Source organism: Trachypithecus francoisi, unplaced genomic scaffold (genome assembly GCF_009764315.1).
Source record: "Trachypithecus francoisi isolate TF-2019V2 unplaced genomic scaffold, Tfra_2.0 Lachesis_group12, whole genome shotgun sequence".
Lineage (NCBI taxonomy): Eukaryota > Metazoa > Chordata > Mammalia > Primates > Cercopithecidae > Trachypithecus > Trachypithecus francoisi.
In genome coordinates, this window is record NW_022681457.1 from 71,094,937 (window position 1) to 71,120,686 (window position 25,750).

The window sequence follows — 25,750 nt, forward strand, 5'->3', positions numbered from 1 at the left end:
CCTGAGTTTTGGTCCTCATGAAGGTGCTTTCTTGTATGGATAGTTGTTTAGTTTGGTGTTCCTGCCAGGGAAGAGGAGGAGGAGGATCACTGGAGGGTTCTATTTGGCTATCTTGCTCTACCTCCTAGAAGAGTCTTGAATGTGCTGTTCCTTTTAACGTTAATCTCCACAGCTCCTGCATGGTCTCAATGTAGCCTGGATGGGAGGCCAGATAAAACAAAGTTCAATAAACGTATGACAGAAGGATAAACCAGGTAGGCTCCCAGAGAAGAGCCACCTGAAGGGGAATGTCCACTCGCAGGGACCACAATGAGAAGGATGTGGACACAGGGCAACCTCTGGAGAGGGGCCTAGAAACCAGGTCTAGGGTGAAACAGGAAAGAGCAGTTTAAAGAGAGGCATCATCCCCAAATCTGATAAACCAATACACTCTGCTTTTTAAAGTGTATTGGTTTATCTTTATTTGGTAGTCTTGGAATTCTTCCTTTTGTAGTTTTTCCCCTGGGCAGAGGGAGCTGACGTGATCTGAGAAGTTCGAGGGCTAGCAGAGTAGTGAAGCGCCTGAAAAGAACTGAGGGGCTGCAACTGTCTTGTTCGCTTAGAGCAGGCACAAAATCGGCGTTCAGTAAGTGTCTGTGGCACCACCGAATCCCGGAGTCAGGCTTCCGCCGGTCTGAGCACGGGTTGCTGGCGGACCGGGCTGACCTTCACTGGCCCCGGATCCCCAGACGCGAAAAGCCCGTGGGCCAGGCAAGCAGCCGCAGGCAGCGCTCCCTGCCCCGCGGCCCCGCCCCCTCAGGCCCTACTGAGGGTGCGCAGACGGCACTCGCCTTTTACGACGCGGCGGAAAGCAACGGCCGCAGCCAGCACCGAGTGGAGCGGGTCACCATGGGGGTGAGGGGGGGGGCCGCCCGCCGCGGGGACACGGAGGGGAGGTGGCGAGGGTCTTGGAGGCAAGAGCTCGCGCCAGGAGGAGATGAAGCGAGTGGGTTCGCGCTGAAGGAGCAGGAGGCAGAAGGAATGTCTCCCTGTGGCACCCATGGCCGGGAATGCGGGCGGGTCGGGCCGGCGTGGAGCTGTGCAGGCACGGCTGACGCAGTTACTCTGGCCCTCCCCCTCAGAAAATCGCCCTGCAACTCAAAGCCACGCTGGAGAACATCACCAACCTCCGGCCCCTGGGCGAGGACTTCCGGTGGTACCTGAAGGTGCGGCCGGGGCGGGGCCCGGGGAGTGGCGGCCAGTCCTGATCTCAGTGCTGAACCGGAGCCTTCTCTCCGGCAGTATGAGAGAATATTTAACCAGGCACATTAAGTGTTGGGGGTTTTCCTAGTTAGAATTTTACGTTTGCTTTTTATTAAAGTGTATTGGTTTATCTCTAATTGGCAGTCTTGGAAAGCTTCATTTTGTAGTTTTTCCCTGTGTTAAATATTTCGTGGTCTGTAAACGGACACTAAACGAAATGCTACTTGAAGGGACGTTGTGAATATTTAATAAGGTGAATAGTTCGCCTTTCGTTTATTGATTTGGTTTTCTTTATTGTGAAATAGTTTAATTTTGTGCGTCATCCACCCTTCCTTTCCCCTCCCACACTGGTAAAGCTGGTACCCTAGCGACAGGGTCTGCAGAGGCCTCCCCTTCTCCAGCCGTCCGAGGCTCTTCACTGTTCCAGATCCCAGAGCTTCTGCTCTGTTTTCCTCCTGGTCAAAATCCCAGCATCCTTCTCTACCTCTCAAAAGCCCTGTTCTTCAGGAAGCTGCCTCCGGACTACTTTTATTTCCCAGGATTTTGAAGCCTGAATACCAGGGCTTACTTGGGAGAATCTGTTCTTTGGCTTCAAGAAGCCGAATCGAGTGAAGGAGACAGAAAAATAGAGTCACAACAGAGTGATAAATACACCAGTGAAGTACAGGGCCTGTGGGACCATAAAGCCAACCAAGCAGAGTGGGTGGGGGGCCTGCTGAGGCCATTTCTCTTTTTTTTTTCTTAATCGACACATAAGAATTGTACATATTTATGGGGTATATAGTGATGTTGCGATATATGTAATATATAGTGATCAGATCAAGGTAGTTAGCATATTCATCTCAAACATGTATCGTTTCTTTGTGTTGGGAGCATTTAATATCCTAGCTATTTGAAACTATATATTATTGTTAGCTATAGTCATTCTACAGTGCTGTAGAACACTAGAACTTATTCCTCCCATATAGCTGTAATTTTGTATCTTTTAACAAATCTCTCCCTATTTCCCCCCACCCCCATTGAAGCCATTTCTGCACCACAGATGCCTTGAATCCCCGGCCGCACTGAGCACTTCATAGAGGAGGATGGGCATGCTGGCATATTGAACAGCCTTACCTACCTACCCTTTGCCCAGAGATAGGTCTAGTTTTGTCCTTGTTGGGGCTGGTGTTAGGGATGAAGTGAGATTGCCAACGAGAAGGTAGGCCATGAGCCTGCCCACCTCCCACTGTTCTTACCCCTTCCTTGGTGTCTGCCCAGCTGAGCCAGCTGCTTTACTAACATTCTTTTTCTCCCAAAGATGAAATGTGGCAACTGTGGTGAGATTTCGGACAAGTGGCAGTACATCCGGCTGATGGTAACTGTTTCCCCCCATCATAAACACTCACAAACACACATACACTTCTGGGCAGGGATTTGGGGAAACTGGCCTTCATCTCTCCAGTTCTTTGCTCCCTACTTTTTGTGGTTTGGGAGGGCAGGTGTCAGTATGATGAGCACTGGGTCCAACAGACATCTTTGAGATATGGGGCAGAGTTCAAAATCAAGGAGAAGCTCTTTTTTTATTTTCCTCAGGAAGCGTTTCCAGGAGTCTTGTCCTAGTAAGTTACCCTTTCTGGGTCTTGGTCTCTTTCAGTGGACAATAAATGGTGGGTTCAATCTCCTCAGGACCGTACGTCTAATTCACATGTGACTGAAAGTTCTGTTTGCTTTTTGCCAGGACAGTGTGGCACTGAAGGGGGGCCGTGGCAGTGCTTCCATGGTCCAGAAGTGCAAGCTGTGTGCAAGAGAAAATTCCATCGGTAGGTCAGGCTGTGCGTACTGAGTTCTGCCAGGGTGGCCCACAGCTTCCTGGCACCAGGCTGAAAGTAGACTCATGTTACCTGAGGTTGGAGTCAAGCCTAAGATGCCGACACCTGTGCAGCGCGATCTTTTTCAGGGCCACATCTGGGCACCTGGCTGGGGCCAGGGCATGGACTCAAGTCAACTTTGTGTTCTCTTTTCTATTTCAGAGATATTAAGCAGCACCATCAAGCCTTACAATGTAAGTTTGTTGCTGTAGTGGCAGGGATGGTGGGGTTAAATCCTAACTGGAGTTAGTAGGTCTGGGTTCTAGAGTCATGCCTGCATCAGAGTGACTTGCCATAGGACATTCACTCATGAACTTAATTCTTCTTTCCCTCAGTCATTTATTCACTGTACACTGAGTGCTTGGTATATTGCCTCTTACAGTGCCTTCTTATGAGGGGCTGTGGGATCTCAGGGGATCTCTGACACAATCTAGCTGTTCAGTTTGCATCACTGAGAGCACTTGCCTTGTCTTCATTTGAGGGGAGTAGCAAGCTTTCTCTGAAACCATAGGTGGGTTAGTCCTTTGGTGCATCCCATCCTTTATAGCATCAGTGTTATTAAATAGTTATATGTTACTACGGAACAAGTTAGCCCAAAGGTGAGGGAGGGAGTGTGTGCTTTGGGTCTGTTTGTTTAAAGAAAGCCAGTTATTTGTATTCACCTGTTCCTTATTTGGTATTTATTTAAAGTATCTTGAGTTGTGCCAAATTCTTGGCTTTGTCCTGAAGTTAAAGAGAAATTAAATGAGGACTTGCCCTCAAGTACATTAATAGTCTAGTGGAAACTACAGACAAACAAGAATCGAACTAGAGCCCTAACAGAGAAATGCCTTACCAGTGCCAGAGTCTGAGACTCTTCACTGTTCCAGATCCCAGAGCTTCTGCTCTGTTTTCCTCCTGGTCAAAATCCAGTCAGTGTGCAGGAAATTATTTTTACAGTGAATGATAGGATGAGACTGAATATGTGGGCATGGCACTTGTGGTCCCTAAGCCCATAGGTCAGGTAGGCATGAATTCCCTGGCCACTTACCCCGCAAGAGGTGTCCTCTTCACATACATAACCATTTCAACCGCTGTAAGTCAGCCCTCTCCCTTCCTTAATGGTAGATAGTGAGCAAAAGGCTATGGCTTAGTGTACTGGTTCTGTTTGGATGATCTAGAGACTTTGGAGCTTAACATTCTTGTTCATGTTTTTGGTGTTGATAATTTTATTTACTATTTATTGAGCACTGTGCTGGGCACTTTATATGCATTTCAAAATCTGACAATAAAATTGTAGAGGTTTCCTCGGCTGTATTTGACAGTTTAGGAATCTTGGGCCCAGAGGGGAAGAGAGGCAGAGCTTACCTTACATCCAGGCAGGCTGACTCCAGCATCCACACTCTTCTGCAGCCTCCATGTCTACTGTCTACAGAAAGCCTCATAGGGAGCAGGTGCCCAAGGCAGGCTTCCTCTAAGAAGGGGACCAGTTGTTCCTGGGTCTCATGGTAGGCCTCCGGGGCAGTAAGTGCCCATTTGGCGGGAAGGAGAGGGGCCATGAGGTCATCTTGAGAGCTCTTTTGGGCCTACCTCTTCAACACACTTCCTTTCTAGGCTGAAGACAATGAAAACTTCAAGACAATAGTGGAGTTTGAGTGCAGGGGCCTTGAACCAGTTGATTTCCAGCCCCAGGTGTGTGTGTGTCTTTCTGTGGAATCTCTGTCTTTGGGGAGGGGATGCATGAAGTGACAGCCAGAACTTTGCTACCTACAGAGACCATGGACTAGACATTTCTCCTTCCTAGCGGTAGTAATAATTGTCCCTTATTAAGTGGCTGCCGTATGCTTGGGCACCCATGCTGTCATTTTCACGTTACCACATTTGATCCTCCTGGTAACCCTATGAATTTATTCATCCTGTTCTTCAGATGAGTAAGGAACTGAAGAGATTTTGCAACTTGCTCAGGGTCACACAGTAAGCAATAGAGCTATAGTTTCAACCCAGGTCTATCTGACTTGAGCTAGTGCTTATCCCCCTTTATTTGTGCATGTTTCACCTCACAACAAATCTGTGAGGTAGGCAGAAGAGCAAATACCTCATCCCCATTTTATAAATAACTAAGGTCCAACCTGGGAAATGACATGCCCAGGGGCCTTCAGCAAACCAGGGGTAGTGGAAGGGATTATGCTGCGCCTGCTGCCTTCTGGTCCAGGGCTGTAATTCAGAGAAACCATCACTCTAGTTCTGAGGCAGCTGCCGGGTCCTGGAAGATCAGCAGTTATTCCAAGACAGGTGCTCATACTGCATCTCTGTCCTCCATCCCAAAAGTGTGAGAAGAGCCAGCAACCTGGCCAGCCCTCACTTATAGCCCAATGCCTCCTTTTGCCAAGACTAACTGGTACCTTCTTGTCCCCTGCAGGCTGGGTTTGCTGCTGAAGGTGTGGAGTCAGGGACAGTCTTCAGTGACATTAATTTGCAGGAGAAGGTATGAGACTTGGGGGCTCTGTGAGGTATTATAGGGCACCTGGTGGGAAATATTTTTTTGGTAGACAAGGCTTATCAATGGAAAGCCAACTTTGTATTTTTGTGCTTTTTGTTAGTGATTTTGCTGTTGAAATGGCCACAGGTATAGTGCTAAAGTGCTTTCTAATGTTCCTACATATGGAAAAGCTATGATGCCCCTTACAGAGAGAATACGTGTTAGATAAGCTTTATTCAGGCATGAGCTATAGTGCTGCTGGCTGTGAGTTCATGAATCAACAATATATATTAAGTAAGGTATCTTTAAACAGAAACACATAAAGCTAGATTATTGATTGGTTGATGAAAATGTGACCAGAGGCTCATAGGAAGCTAACCCTGTATTTCCCAAGGGAGTATTCATTCAGTATTCCCTAATTCAGTGTTTGTGGCGGCTTTATTGCACCTAACTACCGTGAAGAACAAGAAAGAGTCTGTATTACTGGACGTATTACTACCCTGCAGATAGAAAAGCCTTGTGCTCAGGCCTTGAAGGACAAAAACTTCATTTCATTTGCATAGCACCTAGTAACAGCAGCTAGCATTTACTGAGCTCTTATATGTGCCAGGCACTCACTATGCTGAGTGCTTTTATTTTATTTTGTTTTATTTTATTTTATTTTTTGAGACAGTCTCACTCTGTTGCCCAGGCTGGAGTGCAGTGACACAGTGTCAGCTCACTGCAACTTCCGCCTCCTGGGCTCAAGTGATCCTCCTGCGTCAGCCTCCCAAGTAGCTGGGATTACAGGTGCCTACCACCATTCCTGGCTATTTTTTGTATTTTTAGTAGAGATGGGGTTTCACCTTGTTGGCCAGGATGGTCTCAGACCCCTGACCTCAAATGATCCACCTGCCTTGGCCTCCCAAAGTGTGGGATGACAGGCATGAGCCACCACGCCCAGCTGCTGAGTTCTTTTAAATGTGTTACTTCATTTGATTCTTTGAACATTCAATATGAACTCCATTGTTGTCCTTTTTTTGTTTTTTTTAAATAGAAGACAGGACTCAGAGAAGACGCTCAGAGAAGTTAAGTGGTTTGCCCAGTCACACAACTGAAGGAGCTAGAATTCAGGCCTGAGTTATCTGGCTCTGTTCAGGGTCATACATGTTCATGATTATTTGCGTCAGAGCCTGAGCTGGGCCTTTTAAGTCCCAGTTCTCTGCTCTGTACACTGCTGCATTCTGCCTTGTGAGGCTCACATTGCCATTTTGTTTCCCAGGACTGGACTGACTATGATGAAAAGGCCCAGGAGTCTGTGGGAATCTACGAGGTCACCCACCAGTTTGTGAAGTGCTGATCCCTCTTCCTGCACAGTTGCCCTTACAAACTGAGAAAGGACAATGTACCCAAGCAGCAGAGCCCACAGAGGCTGGTTCCTTTGCCCCTTGTCTCCTGGCGGCTGTACCAAACCTTCACAGTCTGCATGCTGGACTTTATTACAGCTTCCCCAGCCCCATCAATAAAGCCCCTGTTCATGCTGCACTGTTGTATGAAGGTGAAGTAAGGAAGCAGCTACTCCCTCTGCAAAGAAGAATTCGTGCAGCAGCAGTTCACTCCTTAGGAATATGAAGAGTATTTTTAAGGAGATGGTATCTCCCCAGTCAAGGGCAAGTTTACAGAGAGGAAACTGCGATCCCACCATCACTCAATGAGCCAGAAGCCAATGGTGACGTACTATTACCCGAACTTACTGAACTTGCTGTTGGAAAGATCTTTGTGAGGATTAGGAATTAGGTTAAAAAAAATCAAGAACCATCTTCAAGCAAAAATTAAACTTTATTTCTGGCTTAAACAATAAATACACCTGAGTTAGTTTTTCAAACCCTTCCTCCTGATTAAATGCCCTTAAAACTGAAATCTCGTGTTATCTTTAGTTGTGATCTAGTCCCACGTGGAAATTACACGTTTAGCTTTAAAACCATGATTTTAAAGCTCAAGCCTGTAGCTGGCTGCCTAGGCAGCTTATGATTAGTTTCACAGAATAGCACCCACTGGCTACACAGGCCCCAATTTTTTTTTCTTTTTTGTTTTTTTGAGACAGAGTCTCGCTCAGTTGCCCAGGCCGGAGTGCAGTGGTGCAATCTCAGCTCACTGCAACCTCCACTTCCTGGGTTCAAGCAATTCTGCTTCAACCTCCCAAGTAGCTGGGATCATAGGCACGTGTCACCATGCCCAGCTAGTTTTTGTATTTTTAGTAGAGATGAGGTTTCACCGTGTTGGCCAGATTGGTCTCAAACTCCTGACCTCAAGTGATCCACCCATCTCAGCCTCCCAAAGTGCTGGGATTACAGGCATACGCCACCATGCCCAGCCTCCCAGTTTTCATGACGAAGAAGTGATGGTAGCTTTTCATCTGCCAAGAAGTTAACTTTGGATGGATTTGCCTTCTAAGGCATCAAACATGTCTTCTAAGGCCTTCTCCACACATTGGAGAAACTCCCGGGCATTGCGGCCTGGGTAGGAAGAGACATTGCAGCCTATCCAGTTGCCATGAACAGCATATCCAACACCAAAGCCATCAGAGACCACGGGGGCAAAGCCCCCAAGGTTCACTGCTGGGCTGCTCAGCGTGCTCGTGGACAGGACATTGTGGTTTATCTGCCCGTATGCAGGGTCCAGGTAGAGCTCAGGCAAGATGATCCCTTTGGCTGCTGCCAGGTGCCGCAGAGCAAACAAGTGTCGGTCAAAGCCCTGGCCTGTGAGAAACAAAATGGAAAACCAGAGTCCAAGGACAGAAAAGGACCTCAGGAAAACTTCCCCACTTACCACATGGTAGGAATACCTATCACAGCATCCTTGAGAGGGGGGAAGGCTCTGTCTACCTCTATGCCCACCACCAGCTGACTAACCTTCAGAGCAGCTCAAGCTAGAATATTTCAAATTATTTAGAAAATGTATTATGTCATGTTATATTTAAAAATAGCTGTCAACAGCTGAGCTAAAAATGAGCCTAAAAGGAAAGCATAATTTTAAAGATTCGAAATCAGTTTAGTCAAAGAGTCAAGACAGTACACGAAGAGAGCCATGGACTCAAAAACTACGATAAAACTGTTAGTCTGATTCAAGTGTAAAAGAGAAGACTGAGTCAGTGGAACAAAATGGAAAGTCTGTTTGACCAGGGTTCTAATCTCAGTCTTACTAATTTGCTGTGTAACCGGGCTTGGTCTTTTCCTTATAAAATGGAGGAAGAGAAGACCAGAATGTCTTGGAGGTCCCTTTCACTTCCAGCACTTCATAGCAACATGAAAGGACAACTATGACCCTCCAGGTGCTTTCCAGGTCTTGAATTTTATCAAAAAAAGGTAATGATGGATGACAACTGGGAAGTTTCTGAGATGACCTGTTTACAGAGAGGAGACACACTACAACTGAGGTGAAGTTAGTGGGGCCGCAAGTTTAGAAATCCTACATTTTCAAAAGTCAGTCTGATAACCAATAAGTAACAGAAAAAGGAGACTGGGTGCAGCGGTGCACGCCTATAATCCTAGTGCTTTGGGAGGCCGAGGCAGGAGGATTGCTTGAGCCCAGGAGTTTGAGACCAGCCTGGGCAATGCAGTGGGACCTCATCTCTACAAAAAATTTTAAAAATTAGGCCCGGCGTGGTGGCTCACACCTGTAATCCCAGCACTTGGGGGGGCGAGGCAGGTGGATCACGAGGTCAGGAGTTTAAGACCAGCCTGGCCAACACAGTGAAACCCCGTCTCTACTGAAAATATAAACATTAGCTGGGCATGGTGCCGTGAGCCTGTAGTCCCAGCTACTCAGGAGGCTGAGGCAGGAGAATTATCTGAACCCAGGAGGCAGAGGTTGCAGTGAGCCAAGAGTGTGCCATTGCATTCCAGCCTGGGCAACAGATTCCATCAAAAAGAAAAAAAAAATTATTAGCCAGGCATGGTGGTGCATGCCTATAGTCCCAGCCACTTGGGAGACTGAGGCAGGAAGATTGTTTGAGCCAAGGAAGTTGACGCTGCAGTGAGCCATGATTGCGCCACTGCACCCCAGCCTGGGTGACAGAATGAGACTGTGTCTCCAAAAAAGGCCAGGCGCGGTGGCTCACGTCTGTAATCCTAGCACTTTGGGAAGCCAAGGTGGGGGATCACCTGAGGTCAGGAGTTCAAGACCAGCCTGGCCAAAATGGCAAAACCCTGTCTCTACTAAAACTACAAAAATTAGCCAGGCATGGTGGTGGGTGCCTATTATCCCAGCTACTCGGGAGGTAGAGGCAGGAGAATCACTTGAACCTAGGGGCAGAGGTTGCAGTGAGCCAAGATCATGCCATTGCACTCCAGCCTGGATGAAGGAAGGAAACTCTGTCTCCAAAAAAAGGAAAAAATGACACATCACAGCTGAAAGTGACCTTAAATGAGCACAAAGTCACATGCATTCCCCCACGCCTGCTTAGGAGGCAAGAACATTCTGATCCCTAGTGGCTAGTGTGGCTGTTCAGACTGCTAGGGTAGAAAAGAAAACTCATTTGGGGAGTTGGCGATGGATTAAACCTAGTGAAGGGGTAGGAATCAGATTTGGAGTAGAATATGACTTAGGCTTGCTTACCCAAGCACTGAGGACAAGACCCAAGGGCATGCTCCCCACCCCTGCCTCACCCATTGCTGCTTCTTTGGTCAGCTGGCCATGGTACTTGGAACATTCAACCATCATCTGTTGAAGCTCGCCAGCACTGTGCCTGGAGGGCTCCCTGACAAAGGCCTCAGAGCACCTCTTTGTATAGATGGAGGCTGGGCGGATGGTCTCAGTGCGGCCATGCTTGAATGCGGCAGTGCTACAGGACTCGTAGGTGGCCACTGTCTGCCCGTACTGCCGCAGGAAGGCCATCTGGAAGGCCAGCTGGGCAACTGCATCAGGACTCAGCTTCTGCTTCTTTAGGAATTCTCTGCCTCCTCTCTGAAACTGGAGGCAGTCGATAGTGAGGGTTTTCATGGTGGCATCAAACTTTTCCTTAGCGGCCGTGATTCCAGTCTTTAAGGCATCAGTCAGCTTGAAGTTGAGTTTCTGCACAGTGACAGTAGAGTCAGCAGTGGCTGGCTGGCTCTGTGGAGTGATGGCAGGGATCTGAGTGCTGTCTTTAAATACTTCATTAAAAAATCTGAGCACTGCCACACCATCACCCCAAGAGTGCTCAAAGTGGACGGCAGCAGAGCCATCCTTGGCGATAATGAGGTTAAAGGATTTATCAAACCAGCGGTTTGTGCCATCCCCATGCAGCATGGTGTGGGACAAGTGGACAAGGTCCTTAATGGGGAAGTCATCTAGGCAGAGGCAGAACACAGCCGAGTCCACTTTCCTCAGGCTCTCGTCATTGCCACTACTCATCAGCTTCTGCCTGAGCTCTGCCCAGATGTCTCGGTTCTCACTGGTCAGGTATGCCAGAGGAAACTCGGCGGCGGGGCTGCTGTCTGAGAGAATGTACTTCAGATGCGCCTGGATTTCTGAGGGGCTCGCAATGTTCCCATCTTGATCCAGGACATCAAAGATATAAAAATTTCCTTTCCTTAGGACCAGGAGGTGTCTGGCCTTGTCATCAGTGAAGAGTTCATCCCGACTGGGTTTGGGTAAACGAGTTGAGTTGAAAAGCCGAAAATACTGGGACATATCCAGGGGATATGCATTGACTAGGTAGGCCCCATACCAGGACAGAGAGGAAGGCACAAAGCGTATGAGTCTCTTGAAGGTGTCAGTGTCACTTTTTGCAGGGTTCAAATGGAACACTTCTGGCTCCAGAAGGCCAGCCCGGAGTGTCTTCAGAAACCGGATGGCAGAAACAGTCATGTTGGTTGCCCGGGTGAGCTGGTCGTTATACTCAGATTTTGGGTCAGGATTGAAAGCCATAAATGGATTAAAGTTCAGAACAACGGAGTCTCGAGCAGATAGGTACATATCAAACCAGGGTCCTAAAAAATAAAAAGAAAAAAAAACATAAAATGTTAATGCTGTTCCTAAAAATAAAATTTGAAGAAGAAAAAAAATTCAAGCATAGGCAAAGGAAATGGCATCAACCTCCAGAGAGGAGAATTCCCTGAATGTTTTTGCTCTGCAATAATTCAAGACATATAAATGGGGTCATACAATATATGGTGTTTTGCATCTAGCTTCTATCACTTATAATAATGTTTTTGTTTTGTTTTTTTGGGACGGAGTCTTGCTCCTGTCACCCAGGCTGGAGTACAGTGCCGCAATATTGGCTCACTGCAACCTCCGCCTCCCGGATCGAAGCGATTCTCCTGCCTCAGTCTCCCGAGTAGCTGGGATTACAAGCACCCTCCACCATGCCCAGCTAATTTTTGGATTTTTAATAGAGATGGGGTTTCACCATGTTGGGCAGGCTGGCTCAAACTCCTGACCTCAGGCGATCCACCCGCCTCGGCCTCCTAATAATGTTTTTAAGATTCATCCATGTTGTAGCATATAAGTTCTTCATTTCTTCTTATGGCTGAATAATGTTCCATTATATGGATATACTATATTTTGTTTATCCACTCATCAGTTAATGGACATTTGAACTGTTTCCACTCTTTATTATGAATTATATTGCCTTTTTTTTTTTTTAAGACACACAGGATTTCTGTTGTCCAGGCTGGATTGCAGTGGTGTGATCATGGCTCACTGCAGCCTTGAACCCTGGGCTCAAGCGATCCTCCCACCTCACCTTCCCAAGTAGCCAGGACTACAGATGCACACCACCAGCCTGGCTAATTTTTTTATTTTTTGTAGAGATGGGGTGTTACTATGTTGCTTAGGCTGGTTTCAAGCTCCCGGCCTCAAGCAATCCTCTCACCTCAGCCTCTTAAAGTGCTAGAATTATAGGTATGAGCGACTGCGCCTAGCTATTAAGAATTATGTTGTTATGAACATTCTTATACATGTTTTTATATGGACATAGCCAGGAGTGGAATTGCTATCACATGCTAAGTCTCTGTTTAACCTCTGAGGAACTGCCAGGATGTTTTCCAAAGTTGCTGCACCATTCCCACCAGCTGTCTATGAGGGTTTCAATTTTTCCACATCCTCAGCAGCACTTGTTATCATTATGTCTTGTTGCGTGGAGATATTCTGGTAGGTGTAAAGTAGTATAGCACTGCAGATTTGGTTTGCATTTTCCTAATGTTTATTAATTGCTTTTTCTTCCTCTTTGGTTTCCTTTCTTGGTTTAAAGGAATAAAATATGGTAACACTCCACTTGCATTCATGTTGGAACAGAATAGTTAATTCCCACCCCATCTCTTTAGGTTTCTCTTGCTTCATCTCCTTTCAGGGGCAACAATCATACTTGACTGCCCGCCCCCGACAAGGGGGGAATGTCTTCATTGTCCTTCTGTGTACAGTGTACATTTGTGCACTCCCTGTTTAGAAAGTACTCAAAAAGCTATTAGAACTATCAGTGCATGGATCACTCAGACTAGCCCTCTTAGTTCTTGTAGATGTTTTACCTGTAAAAATTCCAAAAGCAATATTTTATCAGAAAATATGTCAGGGAAAGTTCCTGCTTGGATTAGTAAGCATGAATAAACTCTATAAATAAGGACCATCTTTCATTCGGGCAAGTAATGTTTATATGTATAGCACTGGGAAAAGGATTAATAGATGCAGATTTGTCTATTACTCATTTGTTGGTCCATCCACTCATTCCATCCCTTGAGAATCAGTGCTGTGCCAGGCCTTGGTCCAGGGGATTTAGAGAGGAATAGGACATGGTCTTTGATTCTGAAAAACTCTGGTGAAGGAGGCAAATAATTAAAACATAATGCAATGCTAAATGATGGGAGGTAATACTAAAATGATGAGAGAAAAGTACTGGTGGATAAGATATAGTTGATGAAAGAAGACATGAATTCATGCCTCTGACCCCCACTTAGCAAAAGAATTTCAAAGAGACATAAAGCAGTCAGGCCAAGAGAATGGGAGATGAGAAAACAAATACTAGAAGCTGGAAAGCACTTATGCAACTGGTAATGACTAAAGCAGACTGGAGAAAGCCAATCCTAAATTGGCAGGAGAGAAATCCAAGAAATCATATGATTGGCACAGCAGAACCCCCAGAGGGCTCAGTAATTGGCAACCTAGATACATCTGGTTGAAGGACTGTTTAATTATATCACCACTACCACAACCTGAGATTCCCTCCGCACTCTGGTAGAAGACTTAAGTTTTACTCTCTGGAAAAAATAAAACTGGGGGCTGGGTGTGGTGGCTCACGCTGGTAATCCCAGCACTTTTGGGAGGGCAAGGTGGGTGTATCACGAAGTCAGGAGATCAAGTCTATCCCGGTTAAGATGGTGAAACACCATCTCTACTAAAAATACAAAAAATTAGCCAGGCATAGTGGCACATGCCTGTAGTCCCAGCTACTCGGAAGGCTGAGGCAGAAGAATCGCTTGAACCCAGGAGGCAGAGGTTGCAGTGAGCCGAGATCGCACCACTGCACTCCAGCTTGGGTGACAGAATGAGACTCTGTCTAATAAAATAAATAAATAAAATAAAACTGGGAGACCTGAATGACAGTTGAGATCTCAAATCTTCTTCCCTTACTTACCCTACCTTCTACAACACTAGCAACCTTTTGGCAGTTTACTAGAAAAGCCTCCCTAGGGAATCTAACCCAATGACACTACCATTAGGGACAACCCAGGGAAGCAGTTTAGCTGGATCACTGTATTAGTCTGTTTTCACACTGCTATAAAGAACTACCTGAGACTGGGTAATTTATAAAGAAGAGAAGCTTAACTGACTTAATTCCGCACTGCTGGGAAGGCCTTAGGAAACTTACAATCCTGGTGAAAGGCGAAGGGGAAGCAAGCCACATCTTATATGGCAGCAGAAGAGAGAGTAAGTGAGGAGTAGGAACTGCCAAACACTTCTAAACCATCAGATCTCATGAGAACTCACTATCACAAGAAACGCATGGGAGAAACCGCCCTGTGATCCAATCACCTCCCACTAGGTCCCTCCCTTGACACTTGGGGATTATTACAATTCAAGATCAGATTTGGTTGGGGACACAGAGCCAAACTACATCATTCCACCCTGGCCTCTCCCAAATCTCATGTACTTCTAACATTTCAAAACACAACCATGTCTTCCCAACAGTCCCCCAGAGTCTTAACTCATTCCAGCATTAACTCAAGATTACAAGTCCAAAGTCTCATCTGAGTCAAGGCAAGTTCCTTCTGCCTATGAGTCTGTAAAATCAAAAACAAGTTAATTATTTTCAAGATACAATGGGGTTACAGGCATTGGGTAAATGCTCCCATTCTAAAAGGGATAAATTGGCCCAAACAGAGGGGCTACAGGCCCCATGCAAGCCTGAAATCCAGCAGGGCAGCCATTAAATCTTAAAGCTCCAAAATGATCTTTGACTCCATGTCTCACATCCAGGGCATGCTGATATAAGGGGTGGGCTCCCAAGGCCTTTGGCATCCCTGCCCCTGTGGCTCTGCAGAGTACAGCCCCCATGGTTGCTTTTACAGGCTGGCATTGAATGCCTGTGGCTTTGTGGCTTTTCCAGGCACATGGTGCAAACTGTCAGTGTATCTACCATTCTGGGGTCTGAAGAGCAGTGGCCCTCTTCTCACAGTTCCACTAGGTTCCCCATTGGGAACTCTGTGTGGGGACTCTAACCTCATATTTCTCATCTGCATTGCCCTAGTAGAGGATCTCCATAAGGACTTCACCCCTGCAGCAGACTTCTGCCTGGACATCCAGGTGTTTCCCTATAGCCTCTGAAATCTAGGAGGAGGTTTTCAAACCTCAACTCTTGTTTTCTGCACACCTGAATGCCCAACACCACAGGAAAGCCTCCAGTGCTTGGGGCTTGCACCCTCTGAAGCAATGGCCAGAGCTGTGCCTTAGCCCCTTTTAGCCATGGCTGGAGCTGGAGTGCCTGGGACACAGGGCACCATGTCCCAAGGCTGCAAGGAGCAGCAGGGCTCAGGAAACCATTTTTCCCTCTTAGGCCTCTGGGCCTATGCTGGGAGGGGCTACTGTAAAGATCTCTGAAATGCCCTCAAGACATTTTCCCCATTGTCTTGGCTATTAACATTTGGTTTCTCATTACTTATGCAGATTTCTGCAGCTGGTGGCTGGAATTTCTCCCCAGAAAATGGGTTTTTCTTTTCTACTGCATGGTCAGGCTGCAAATTTTCCAAACTTTTATGCTCTGCTTCCCTTTTAAACATAAGTTCCAATTTCAGATCATCTCTTTGTGAATGCATATGACCATATGCTTTCAGAAAAAGCCATCTTGAATGCTTTGTTGCTTAGAAATTTCTTCTGACACCCTAAATCATCTCTCTCAAGTTCAAAGTTCTGCAGATCTCTAGGACAGGGACAAAATACCACCAGTCTCTCTGCTAAAACATAGTAAGGAGTGACCTTTGCCCTAGTTCCCAATAAGTTCCTCATCTCCATCTGAGACCACCTCAGCCTGGACTTCATTGTCCATATCTCTATCAGCATTTTGGTCAAAACCATTCAACAACTCTCTAAGAAGTTTCAAACTGTCTGACATCTTCCTGTCTTCTTCTGACCCCTCCAAACTGTTCCAACCTCTGCCTATTAACCAGTTCCAAAGTTGCTTCCACATTTTCAGGTATCTTTGTAGCAATACACCCCTCCTGGTACCAATTTTCCATATTAGTCCATTTTCACACTGCTATAAAGAACTACCTGAGACTGGGTAATTTATAAAGAAAAGAGGTCTAATTGACTCACAGTTCCTTGTGGCTGGGGAAGCCTCAGGAAACTTATAATCACAGCACAAGGTGAAGGGGAAGCAAGGCACATCTTACGTGGCAGCAGGAGAGAAAGAGAACAAGTCGGGGAACTGCTGAATACTTTTTAACTGTCAGAACTAGTGAGAAACCACTCACTATCATGAGAACAACATGGGGAAAACCGCCCCCATGATCCAATCACCTCCCTCCACGTCCCTCCCTCAACACGTGGGGATTACAATTCAAAGATGAGATTTGGGTGGGGACATAGAGCCAAGCCATATCAATCACATTAGAGCAAATCTGTAACTGACAAGCCTCACCCTCATCCACATAGCTTCCAAGAGCTTTTTAATATCTCATTCATATCTAAGACAACACAGGATTATGAAGCATCTGAAGAAACGGCAAAGCAAACAGGAGAAAAGCAACTTGGAGGCAATAGACTATGAAGAGAGATGAGATCTTTAAAAAAATTCTCAGAGATAAATTATTTTTAAAAAGAACACCATAAGAAGAAAAAAGAGCTTGTGGAAGTAAAAAATAGGAAAACAGGAGTTTTAAAAACAGACAGGTTGAGAGATTAAAATTAAGTAAAGTGTCCTAAGACAATGGAACAAAAAGAGTAAGAGATGAAAACTGTGAGAGAAAAGATAAGAAAATTAGAGGATGAGACACAGAAATTCTACACCTGAATGATAATAGTTCCACAAAGAAAAAACAGAGAAAAAAAATGGAGAGGAAGAAATCCAAAGAAATAAAACAAGAAAATATCCCAGACCTGAAGGATGAGATTCCAGATTCAAAGGACTCACAGAGTGGCCCAACAAAATGGGTAAGAATAGACTCACACTAAAACACATTACCTGAAATTTCAAAACACTGGGGACAAAGAGAAAATTCTAAAAAGCTTCCAAAGGCAGTGAGAAGAAATAGTCAAAAGATTAAATCTCAGAATAATGTTAGATTTACCAACAGCAACACCGGATGCTAAAAGACAATGGAACAAAGGCTCCAAAATTCTGTGGAAAAATGATTTCAAACCTGGCCAAATTATCAATGAAGTATAAGGGCCATTTTAAAATTTTTGCTTCCCATGTTCTGTTTCCAGATAGTAAAGGGAATATGTGCTTTGATTAAAAAAAAAAAAAAAAAAAAAGAAAAGCCAAGAAATAAGAAAATATGAAAGATAAGAAACATGAGTCCCAACATGAGAAAGTGATGATAGATGTCCCGGCTGATGGTGAAAGAGCAGCACAGGAGAGCAGCTTCACAGTAGGCCAAGAGGTTCACAAATCCAGACTACAGCATGTCGCAAGTTCTGGAAGAAGTTTCGTCAAGAAGACCAAAATGGATAGAATGTTCAATCTGCTTTCATGTATTGAGAGGAGATTCAGATAGCTTGTGAAGAGTCTGGGTGTAAATTAGTAAGCACATAGGAAACTAAACAAAAGAAAGGATGGAATAATTATTAACTTCAGAGAAAACAAAAACTTTGTACTGGAAAGGAAAAACAATCCCAATATGCTATATGAGTCAGCTGACAATAATGTTTATATGATCATAATAGCATAAACACTAGATACTGAGTTATCCAAAATTACAAATCCCTATGCTGTGAAAATGAGGGGACAGGAAGTACGTATATACACATCCCACATATGTGGTGGGATGTAAAATACTGCTGAATTCTAATCTTCTACAGTAAGATGTCAATAGCTAATGACTAAAGCGAAAAAATCAAGATGCACTAATGTAAGTATCTAATTTAGAGATATGAGGTATATAACAAAAGATTTAGGAGCTGAAAGTGAGAAGTGGGAAATAAGGTAATGATAAGGAAGTTGTTCTTTTTCCTAACAAGCCGTATAGAACTGTCTGATTCTTTAAACTATGTGCATGTATAACCTTGGTAAATGTATAAACTAAAAGAAGTGCTGTAGGAACAGAGGTGGAAGCAACCAACTCTGAATGGAGTGGAAAAAGGACTGAGGTTGCACAGAAAACCATCCTCCCTGGATCTTAAAAGAAGAATTTGCCAGGCAAAAAAATGGTAGAGGGAACAGTATGGATAAAGGCACAGAAAAATGAAAGACTAAGGGTTCAGGGATCAATGAGTTGTTCAGCAGGAAGTGTGTCAGGGTGGGTGGTGAGAGAAGAGGCTGAAGAGGACAGTTCTGCCTGACAGTGAAGGACCCAGAATGATACAGGACACAGGACTTAATCCTGCATCCTTTTCAGACAGGACCATTGATTAGGTTCTGCCTCAATCCCATCTACAGAGAAGGCCGGCCATCATTCTTGAGCATGGGCTGCAGTCAACACCTCAGCAGAGGAGGAACACACTCGGCCTTAACATTTACCTCAGGAAGGGAGGATGAGATGTTACTTCATTTGCTGGTCTCACCAAAAATATCTCTGAGACCAAAACAGGAGAGAATATGCCTTACTTTTCATTATGGAGGGCTCTGGGAGAAATCATACCCACAGCCCAGCCTACCTACCGGAAATGTAGCTTGTATGTTTATTCTGTTTGTCCTGAGCAACCAGCTGCTCATGCAGTTCTTTTCCAATCCCATTTTCAAAACTCTTGCAAAATTGTTCTGTTTTCCTAAAACATTCAAGAAAAGACAAAATCAAACCATGGTAGGGAATGCGTGATTTTTAGGTTCATGGCAAGGAACTCATAATAGAATTTTGGGTCCCCAACAGCATAGCCCTAAAACCCAGAATGAGATCAGAAAGTACCTCTAACCAGAACAGGAATCAATCTAAAATTGATAATCTAGACTACCTTCTTAAAATGAACGATTAGGAAAATCAATCAACATCTCACAAAATAATCCATACCCTAGGAGGCAGTTTGGCACAGAGAAAAGGACAAAAGCTCTGGAGTCAACAGAAGTTAAGTCTGAATCCTAGCTCTGTCACTTTTCAAACTGTGTGATCTTGGATAAGTTACTTGATCTGAGTCTCAGTTTCTTGATGTGTAAAATGGATAATAATACTACCACTTTACAAGATTAAAAATATTTATAAAGCTAAGGATTCAGAATATCCTAAAACATAATACTCAATAACTGGTAGCTATTACCATATCAAGAGAAACTTTAAATGACTAATAAGGAATACTTGAAAACAGAGGACTAGATTATGGATAATTCATCTGTTTCTCCATCACTGTCCAGTGAAGAGTTCTGTGATTCCAACAATGCTAGTTACCTGTACAGAAAAATTTCCATTATGAAAAAAGAGTACTACACTAGGCTACAAGAGCTTAATGCAATCCACTTTTTGACAAAATTTGATATTATTTTCCAATTCCATGCTGTTTTTGCTTCCTAGGACTGCTATAAGAAAACACCACAAACTGGGTGGCTTAAAACAACAGAAATTTATTCTCTCACAGTTCTGGAAGCTTTATGGACAAAATCCAGGTGTCAACAGGACTATATCTTCTCTGAAGACTGGGGAAGAATCTGTTGCATGGCTTTCTTTTAGATTCTGGTGTTGCCAGCAATCCCTGGCATGCCTTGGCTTGTTGACACATCACTCCAATCTCTGCCTGTGTCCTCACATGGCTGTCTCTGTGCCTTCTTCTTACAAGGACACCAGTCATATTTAATTAAGGACCCACACTACTCCAGTAGGACCTCATCTTAACTAATTACATCTGCCACAATCCTAATTCCAAATAAGATCATATACTAAATTTCATGAAAAAGAGCATAAATTTTGGAGGTATGCTATCCAACTCAATAAACATGCTTACAACGCAGACTTCTGGTCTGCTGTATGGTCTCCTCAGTGGACCTCCCTTCCAAGGGTACATGCTCTCTATAAATGACCAGGACCAGCAAGCCTCCCAGGTACACCTGCTAAGGGAAAGTACACATTTGGCATTCTGGCTTATAAACTATCTTCTCTTGAGCCTGTTTAGAGGAACTCTCAGGGCTTGGTCAGTCCTTCATGAATGAAAATCTATTTCCTGAACTTGCGAAGGCACAACTAGGTTCTGGGTTCCTGGAGACCCAGTCAAGTCACAAACATTCCCTGAAGCTTGGTCCACCACTACTTGCCAGCCTGTCTTGAACCACCCCAACTATGCTCACCCAAGGTTCTCAGTGTTTACCTGAACTGGCCATCATCTAAGAGAGGCTTCTGTGCACTGAGGTATCTCCTAATGGTGTCTTCAAGTTTGGGAATAGGCAGCCTGGGGAGAAAGCAGGGTCAGTGTAAGGCTGACAGTATGTGGAAGAGGTTAATTAGCTTTACAAGTTAATGAACTGATTACTAGATCATTAATTTCCTCCCCCAAAACCAATAATTGGAAGCCACAGACAAATCAGAATCTGTGGGTTTACTAATGCCAAGTATATCAATGGTAACTCTACCTTTAAGTAAAATAACAACTAAATATTTACATAAAATATGAATATAATATCTTAAATAATAATAACAGATTCAAAATGGGGAAGCAGAAGCTGCCCCAAGCATTCCTGTTTTCTGGTCAAAATGACAACACCTGTGCTAACACTGTATTGCCCTGATTTAATTCTAGCCTTAGTTTGAACAACTGCATTTTTCTCCCCTAGGATAAAATGAAAAGGTTCTATTTTTTAAATTTTCTTCTGCATTTTACAACAGATAATTATATAAGAGTGAAACACAGATCTGTCCAAGGGTCAGTTATATGGGGGCTACAGTCACTGAAAGGTAGGAATCAACCAGTTAGCCATGTCCAGACACCAGGAACGCCATTAGGAAGAACCAAATAGTCCCATGTGCTTAAATAACAGGAACAGCAATTTGCCTACTCATCATTCTCTCTGCTAGAGATTCCCAAAGATGGCTGTGGTGATGAAGTTACTGGCTGATTGTGAAATTAAAACACATGGACAGTAAAGTGAGGTGTATTTTCTCTTCCAATTCATTGGTTTTATTGAAAGAAATATCCCCTAACAGCAAAACAAACAGAGTTTGTTAGGTTGCCTCTACCAACTAAAAATTAACACTGATATGCAAAATACTGAAATGTATCAGTCATATAGGAAACGAAACATGATACATGAAGCAGTTTAAAAGCCTAATATAAGATATACTGTGGTTCATCAGTTTATTTTTAATGCATGTTTATCCACAATATGACAAAAATAAATCAATTATTTACTGCCATTATGGACTTAGACTGCACTAAGTACCCATTTACAACACTTTAACACCATAGATCCCCTTACATTCACTGACTTACTCAGAAAAATTCCAAATACTGTCTCAGCTACCTCATAAATCCAGAGTTGCCTACATATGTTTCTTAAGATTTGGTTTTATTACAGTAGGGATATTCATGAAAGTTTACCTTCTTCCTTTTAAACAAAATTCTACATTAGAGACAATGGCAATTTGATTAAAAAAAAAGTCCTACTTAAAAATTTCTGGAGTGAAGCTGGGCATGGTGGTTCACACCTGTAATCCCAGCACTTTGGGAGGCCAAGGCAGGCAGACTGCTTGAGTCCAGGAGCTCAAGACCAGCCTAGGCAACATGGTGAAACATTGTCTCTACAAAAGATACAAAAAATACAAGAAATCAGCCAGGCATGATGGTGTACGCCTGTGGTCCCAGCTACCTGGGAGGCCAAGGGCAGATCACTTGAGGTCAGGAGTTTGAGATCAGCCTGGCCAACATGGTGAAACTCCATCTCTACTACAAATACAAAAATTAGCCGGGCGTGGTGGTGCATGCTTGTAATCCCAGCTACTTGGGAGGCTGAGGTGGGAGGATCCTTTGAACCCGGGAGGCAGAAGTTGCAGTGAGCCGAGATAGGGCCACTGCACTCCAGCCTGGGCAACAGAGAGAGACTCTGTCTCAAAAAAAACAAAATAAAATTGGCTCAATGAAGTTAACAGAATTGCCCAAAATTATAGCTAAAGACTTGCAGATCCAGAATCTGAAACTACATTCTATCAGACCTCAAAGTTAGGGCTTTTCACCAAGTATGACATCAATGAGTGAGTGTGAAAGATTATACATGTAATCAGTCTATAATCTGAGAGAGAGAAGGAATCTTATCTCTCATCTAACTCCCAATTTACAAATAAGGTAATGGAGGTCTGGGAGAGGTTGGCTGCTTAAGGTTATGCACGGGTGACTAATGGTACTATTTGAACTGGAGTTTGAATTGGTACTTCCAGATTCCTACAGACTGTGCTGTGGATGGGGCTGGAATAAATGACCTTGAATATTCTTCTCAGCTTTCCAATTCTAAAGTGCAGAAAATCCCTCTGATCTTAAACCTGGGTGGGGCCCAGGCCTGCCTGAAAGTCAGTGACCATCTGACTCTGAACTTGGCAAGTGAAGACAGGTTCTGTCCGTCCTCACCTTTCACCCACATACTGGCTCAGCTCATACACACAGGCTTATCCTACAGGCACAAAGCCCCTTTTTCTTCCTCCCTCCTGCTACGCGTAGATAATCTCATTTTCATTTGTCTTAGATGTTTGCATAAAATGTAATTTCACAAGAATCACTCGATCCTCCTGAGAGGGTGGGGGTATGTAGTGATGACTCTGGGTTAAATGGTCCCGGATGCGGAGAAAAACAGCAACCTAGCAGCTCGGGTGAGGCCTGTGACACGATGTTTGCTTCACACACGGGGAAGGAGCCTGGCCTCTAGCTCCTGGACTATGGGGAATCCCTGAGGACAGTTTGGTGAGAAATAAAGTGAGAAGGGTCTTTGAGACAAATTTTGAACTTGGCTCCAGGAACGGAGTTACTCACTCAGTAAGTTAGAAGTTAGTTTAGGTTTGGTTTAGAGGGTGAAGAAAATATCTAATATCGAAGAAGGAGACCTGGCAGCTCTGGCGAAGGCGGAGTTCGAAGGCTGGGAGAATCGGGATTTAAGAAAGTACTGGGGGAGGGAAGGGGAGAGGATTTACTAGGGCTATTTGCAGACGGGAAGTCGATTCTGGGTGAAGTGTTTCGAAGGCAGGGTAGCCCAAGGTGAGGAGGAGAAGAGAAATTTGGGTGGGCCCTGGATCTGAGTATGATGGAGTGTGGACGGGGTACTGAGGGTGGTATCTAGAATTCTGTGAGGGTGAGCTGCACTTACAAGGGGTACTGTGGATGAGGTAGGATATTTTAAGGGAAGGAACCTGTTGAGGAGGGCTTGGAGAGAGTGAAAGGTTTCCGGGTCAACACTGGACTTAGGAGATTAAAGATTTAAAAACATGGGGGAGGGTCAGTTGAGGGCAAGGGTGAACACCTGAGGGCTGTGCTTGTGGGGGCTGATGGGGGGTGAAAGAACAGAGTACTGGAGAAACGGGAGGTGGGACTGAGGGTCCTGAGTGACAGGGGTGAAGGCGGTGCTGGGAGAAGTTGAGGAATGGTAACCATGATGTATCAGGAATCACCCTACCCACATTCCGGGTAGGAATGTGAGGCAGTCATTAAAGTACTTCAGGAGACACTACAGTCGAGGGGTTACAGCGGTGCTGGAAATATGCAGGTCTGGCATTTTTCAGGGAGAAGAGAAGGACTTAGTTTAGCTGGCTGGAAGTCAGGTTAATGGAGAGGAAATCTGAGAAGGGTTCAAGCTGGAGAATGAGATAGCATCGAGGGGTTCTGGAAGACAATTTGAGGGTTCTGAGGTTCCTGTGCTAGGAGATTCTGAAAGTCCCAAGACTTCCAGATTAGGGGATGTGGCAGCCTCCATGGTAGGGGCTTGGGGGGGGGGAAGCGGGTTCACTAGAAGACTCATGAGTGACTGCAGTCAGGTTGGGGCCGATCCTGGGATGGCAGCGGGCGGCGGGGACCCGGAAGCCGGGCTCACCTGGGCAGGCTGTCCTGGTAATGCATGGTGGGCACGATGCTGTGCTGCAGGTACTGGCCGGGACCGGAGCCGGCGCTGAGGGGCCGACTGGGGGCTCCCGGACCAACCGCAGGGCCCCGGGGCCAGGCACGCAGCAGCAGGCGGGGCACCATCATCCCGGGAGCCTGCGGCGGCGATAACGCGGCAAATGGGTAGTTCTGGAGTTTAAAGACAAGACCGCTGTCGCCCCTTAGGGCCCGGGACACTGCTTCAGGACTCTGAACCCACTTCTCCTCCTCCCGCAGGTCACTTCCGGCCCCTGTAAGGCCGTCGGCTCCGCCCCGGACTGGCCCCTTCCGGACAGGGGCCGCCCACTGCCAGGCTCCGCCCACTGCCAGGCCCCGCCCACCACTAGGCCCCACCCAGAAGGGGGCCCCAGCCTCCACACCGTTGGTCTCCCTTCCCTTCCCTAGGAGGCGGGAGACAGAGATCCGCAGCCGCTCCTTCCCCTTTTCTGGAGCAAGACAGAAATTGGAGCTGAAAAAAAAAAAGAAAAGCTAAGAAGTGTGTGTGGAATCTGATAACCCAAAATTTGATCCAGGCTCCATCCCTGCGAGACTGTGGACTAAATTTTAAACCTCTATTTCCTCACCTAAGAAGTAGATAGATCTTAATGATTCAACGTACCTCCCAAAATTCTAGATATGAAATAAAGATAACATGTTATGCACAGTGCATGGTGCTTAATAGGAAAGCAGTAAACGGTAACGGTTGTTACTGTTGTTAGTAAACCGAGGTGAAGATCATTGACATAAAATGACTCTGAACACTGCACAGCTACTGCCCTGCCAGCTCACCTGAGTAGATGGATATTAGAAAGGATTTGTGCAGGAGCTGGAAACCTGGCGTTTCCCGCTGGCCACCACTTCAGTGCAGAACGCCCCTTCCAAGCGGAATCTCCTCTGCTTGAACATCCATTTTCAGCTTGAGCATTTCCAAAAACAGGAAGCTCATTGCTAAGAGGAAACCCTTGTCCTCCGGCTCTAGGAAGTCTTCCATGTTCAGTCTATTGGAAGAGGCTTCCTGTCACCGCAGACCACCTCCAAGATTCCTTCCAACTCCTGACTTTAAGATTCCGCTACTTGAACATAGATCCATCATCCCTCATCCATCACAAAACAGCTGCAGAACAGCCCACCACGCCCCAGTCCTTGATCTTAGAAGCAGCTGAAGGATTAATTTTTTTCATCATTTGTCCATTTCTCCTACAATCTTAAATTTTTTTCGATTAGGGTTTCTATGTGGCTGAATTTGGTGAAGTTTTCACTAACCCAGAACACACACACACACACACACACACACACACACACACAACCCCATTAAAGTTCTTTCCTTCAATGAAATTGGCAAAGGGACATAAAGAAAACTGGAACCTAAGGACCCAGTGACTCCCATTTTACAAAAGAAGACAGGAAGTTACCAAAAGACACGCAATTATGCTGCCTGGCTTAAGCACAACAGAATTCCATTTTGGGAACAGAACTGCCCTTTAGCCCTGTTTGGGGCAGCCAAGTACATTCTGTCTGTTCCATAATTGGCTGAGCAGAGCCAGAAGCTGGAGCA

The 25,750-nt window shown here is 45.2% G+C and overlaps 2 protein-coding genes and 1 long non-coding RNA gene across 6 annotated transcripts; 2 read left to right on the forward strand and 1 right to left on the reverse strand.

Annotated features, from left to right (window-relative positions):
* CZIB (CXXC motif containing zinc binding protein) lies at positions 1-7,449 on the forward strand. Of its 3 annotated transcripts, XM_033226326.1 has the most exons (8): positions 1-894; positions 1,122-1,205; positions 2,543-2,599; positions 2,963-3,044; positions 3,255-3,286; positions 4,686-4,763; positions 5,491-5,556; positions 6,812-7,449. In XM_033226326.1, the coding sequence occupies exons 1-8, from the start codon at positions 889-891 to the stop codon at positions 6,887-6,889; spliced, it is 483 nt and encodes a 160-aa protein (XP_033082217.1). In that variant the 5' UTR covers positions 1-888; the 3' UTR covers positions 6,890-7,449. The 3 variants fall into 3 exon arrangements, with proteins under 3 accessions (XP_033082217.1, XP_033082218.1, XP_033082219.1); XM_033226327.1 differs by lacking the exon at positions 4,686-4,763; XM_033226328.1 differs by lacking the exon at positions 1,122-1,205 and having other exon boundaries at positions 826-894.
* Positions 7,350-24,835, reverse strand: CPT2 (carnitine palmitoyltransferase 2). The gene is made up of 5 exons (XM_033226325.1): positions 24,149-24,835; positions 20,452-20,532; positions 18,824-18,930; positions 10,197-11,501; positions 7,350-8,288 (listed from the first exon to the last, which is right to left on the reverse strand). The coding sequence occupies exons 1-5, from the start codon at positions 24,301-24,303 to the stop codon at positions 7,957-7,959; spliced, it is 1,980 nt and encodes a 659-aa protein (XP_033082216.1). The 5' UTR covers positions 24,304-24,835; the 3' UTR covers positions 7,350-7,956.
* LOC117092572 lies at positions 22,952-24,665 on the forward strand. Of its 2 annotated transcripts, none has more exons than XR_004440850.1 (2): positions 22,952-23,028; positions 24,433-24,665. It is a non-coding gene; the product is annotated as an uncharacterized LOC117092572 (long non-coding RNA). The 2 variants fall into 2 exon arrangements; XR_004440849.1 differs by having other exon boundaries at positions 22,971-23,040.
* Positions 24,836-25,750: the final 915 nt, after the last annotated feature.

Excerpts from the sequence above, each read along its gene's own strand:
- CZIB (XM_033226326.1), top strand. Across the intron at positions 3,287-4,685 it reads GCACCATCAAGCCTTACAAT|GCTGAAGACAATGAAAACTT; the intron begins GTAAGTTTGTTG and ends CTTCCTTTCTAG. Across the intron at positions 4,764-5,490 it reads CAGTTGATTTCCAGCCCCAG|GCTGGGTTTGCTGCTGAAGG; the intron begins GTGTGTGTGTGT and ends TGTCCCCTGCAG.
- CPT2 (XM_033226325.1), bottom strand. The coding sequence starts at position 24,303 with ATGATGGTGCCCCGCCTGCTGCTGCGTGCCTGGCCCCGGGGCCCTGCG. Across the intron at positions 18,931-20,451 it reads TTAGATGATGGCCAGTTCAG|GAAAACAGAACAATTTTGCA; the intron begins GTAAACACTGAG and ends TGAATGTTTTAG. Across the intron at positions 8,289-10,196 it reads GACCAAAGAAGCAGCAATGG|GCCAGGGCTTTGACCGACAC; the intron begins GTGAGGCAGGGG and ends TGTTTCTCACAG.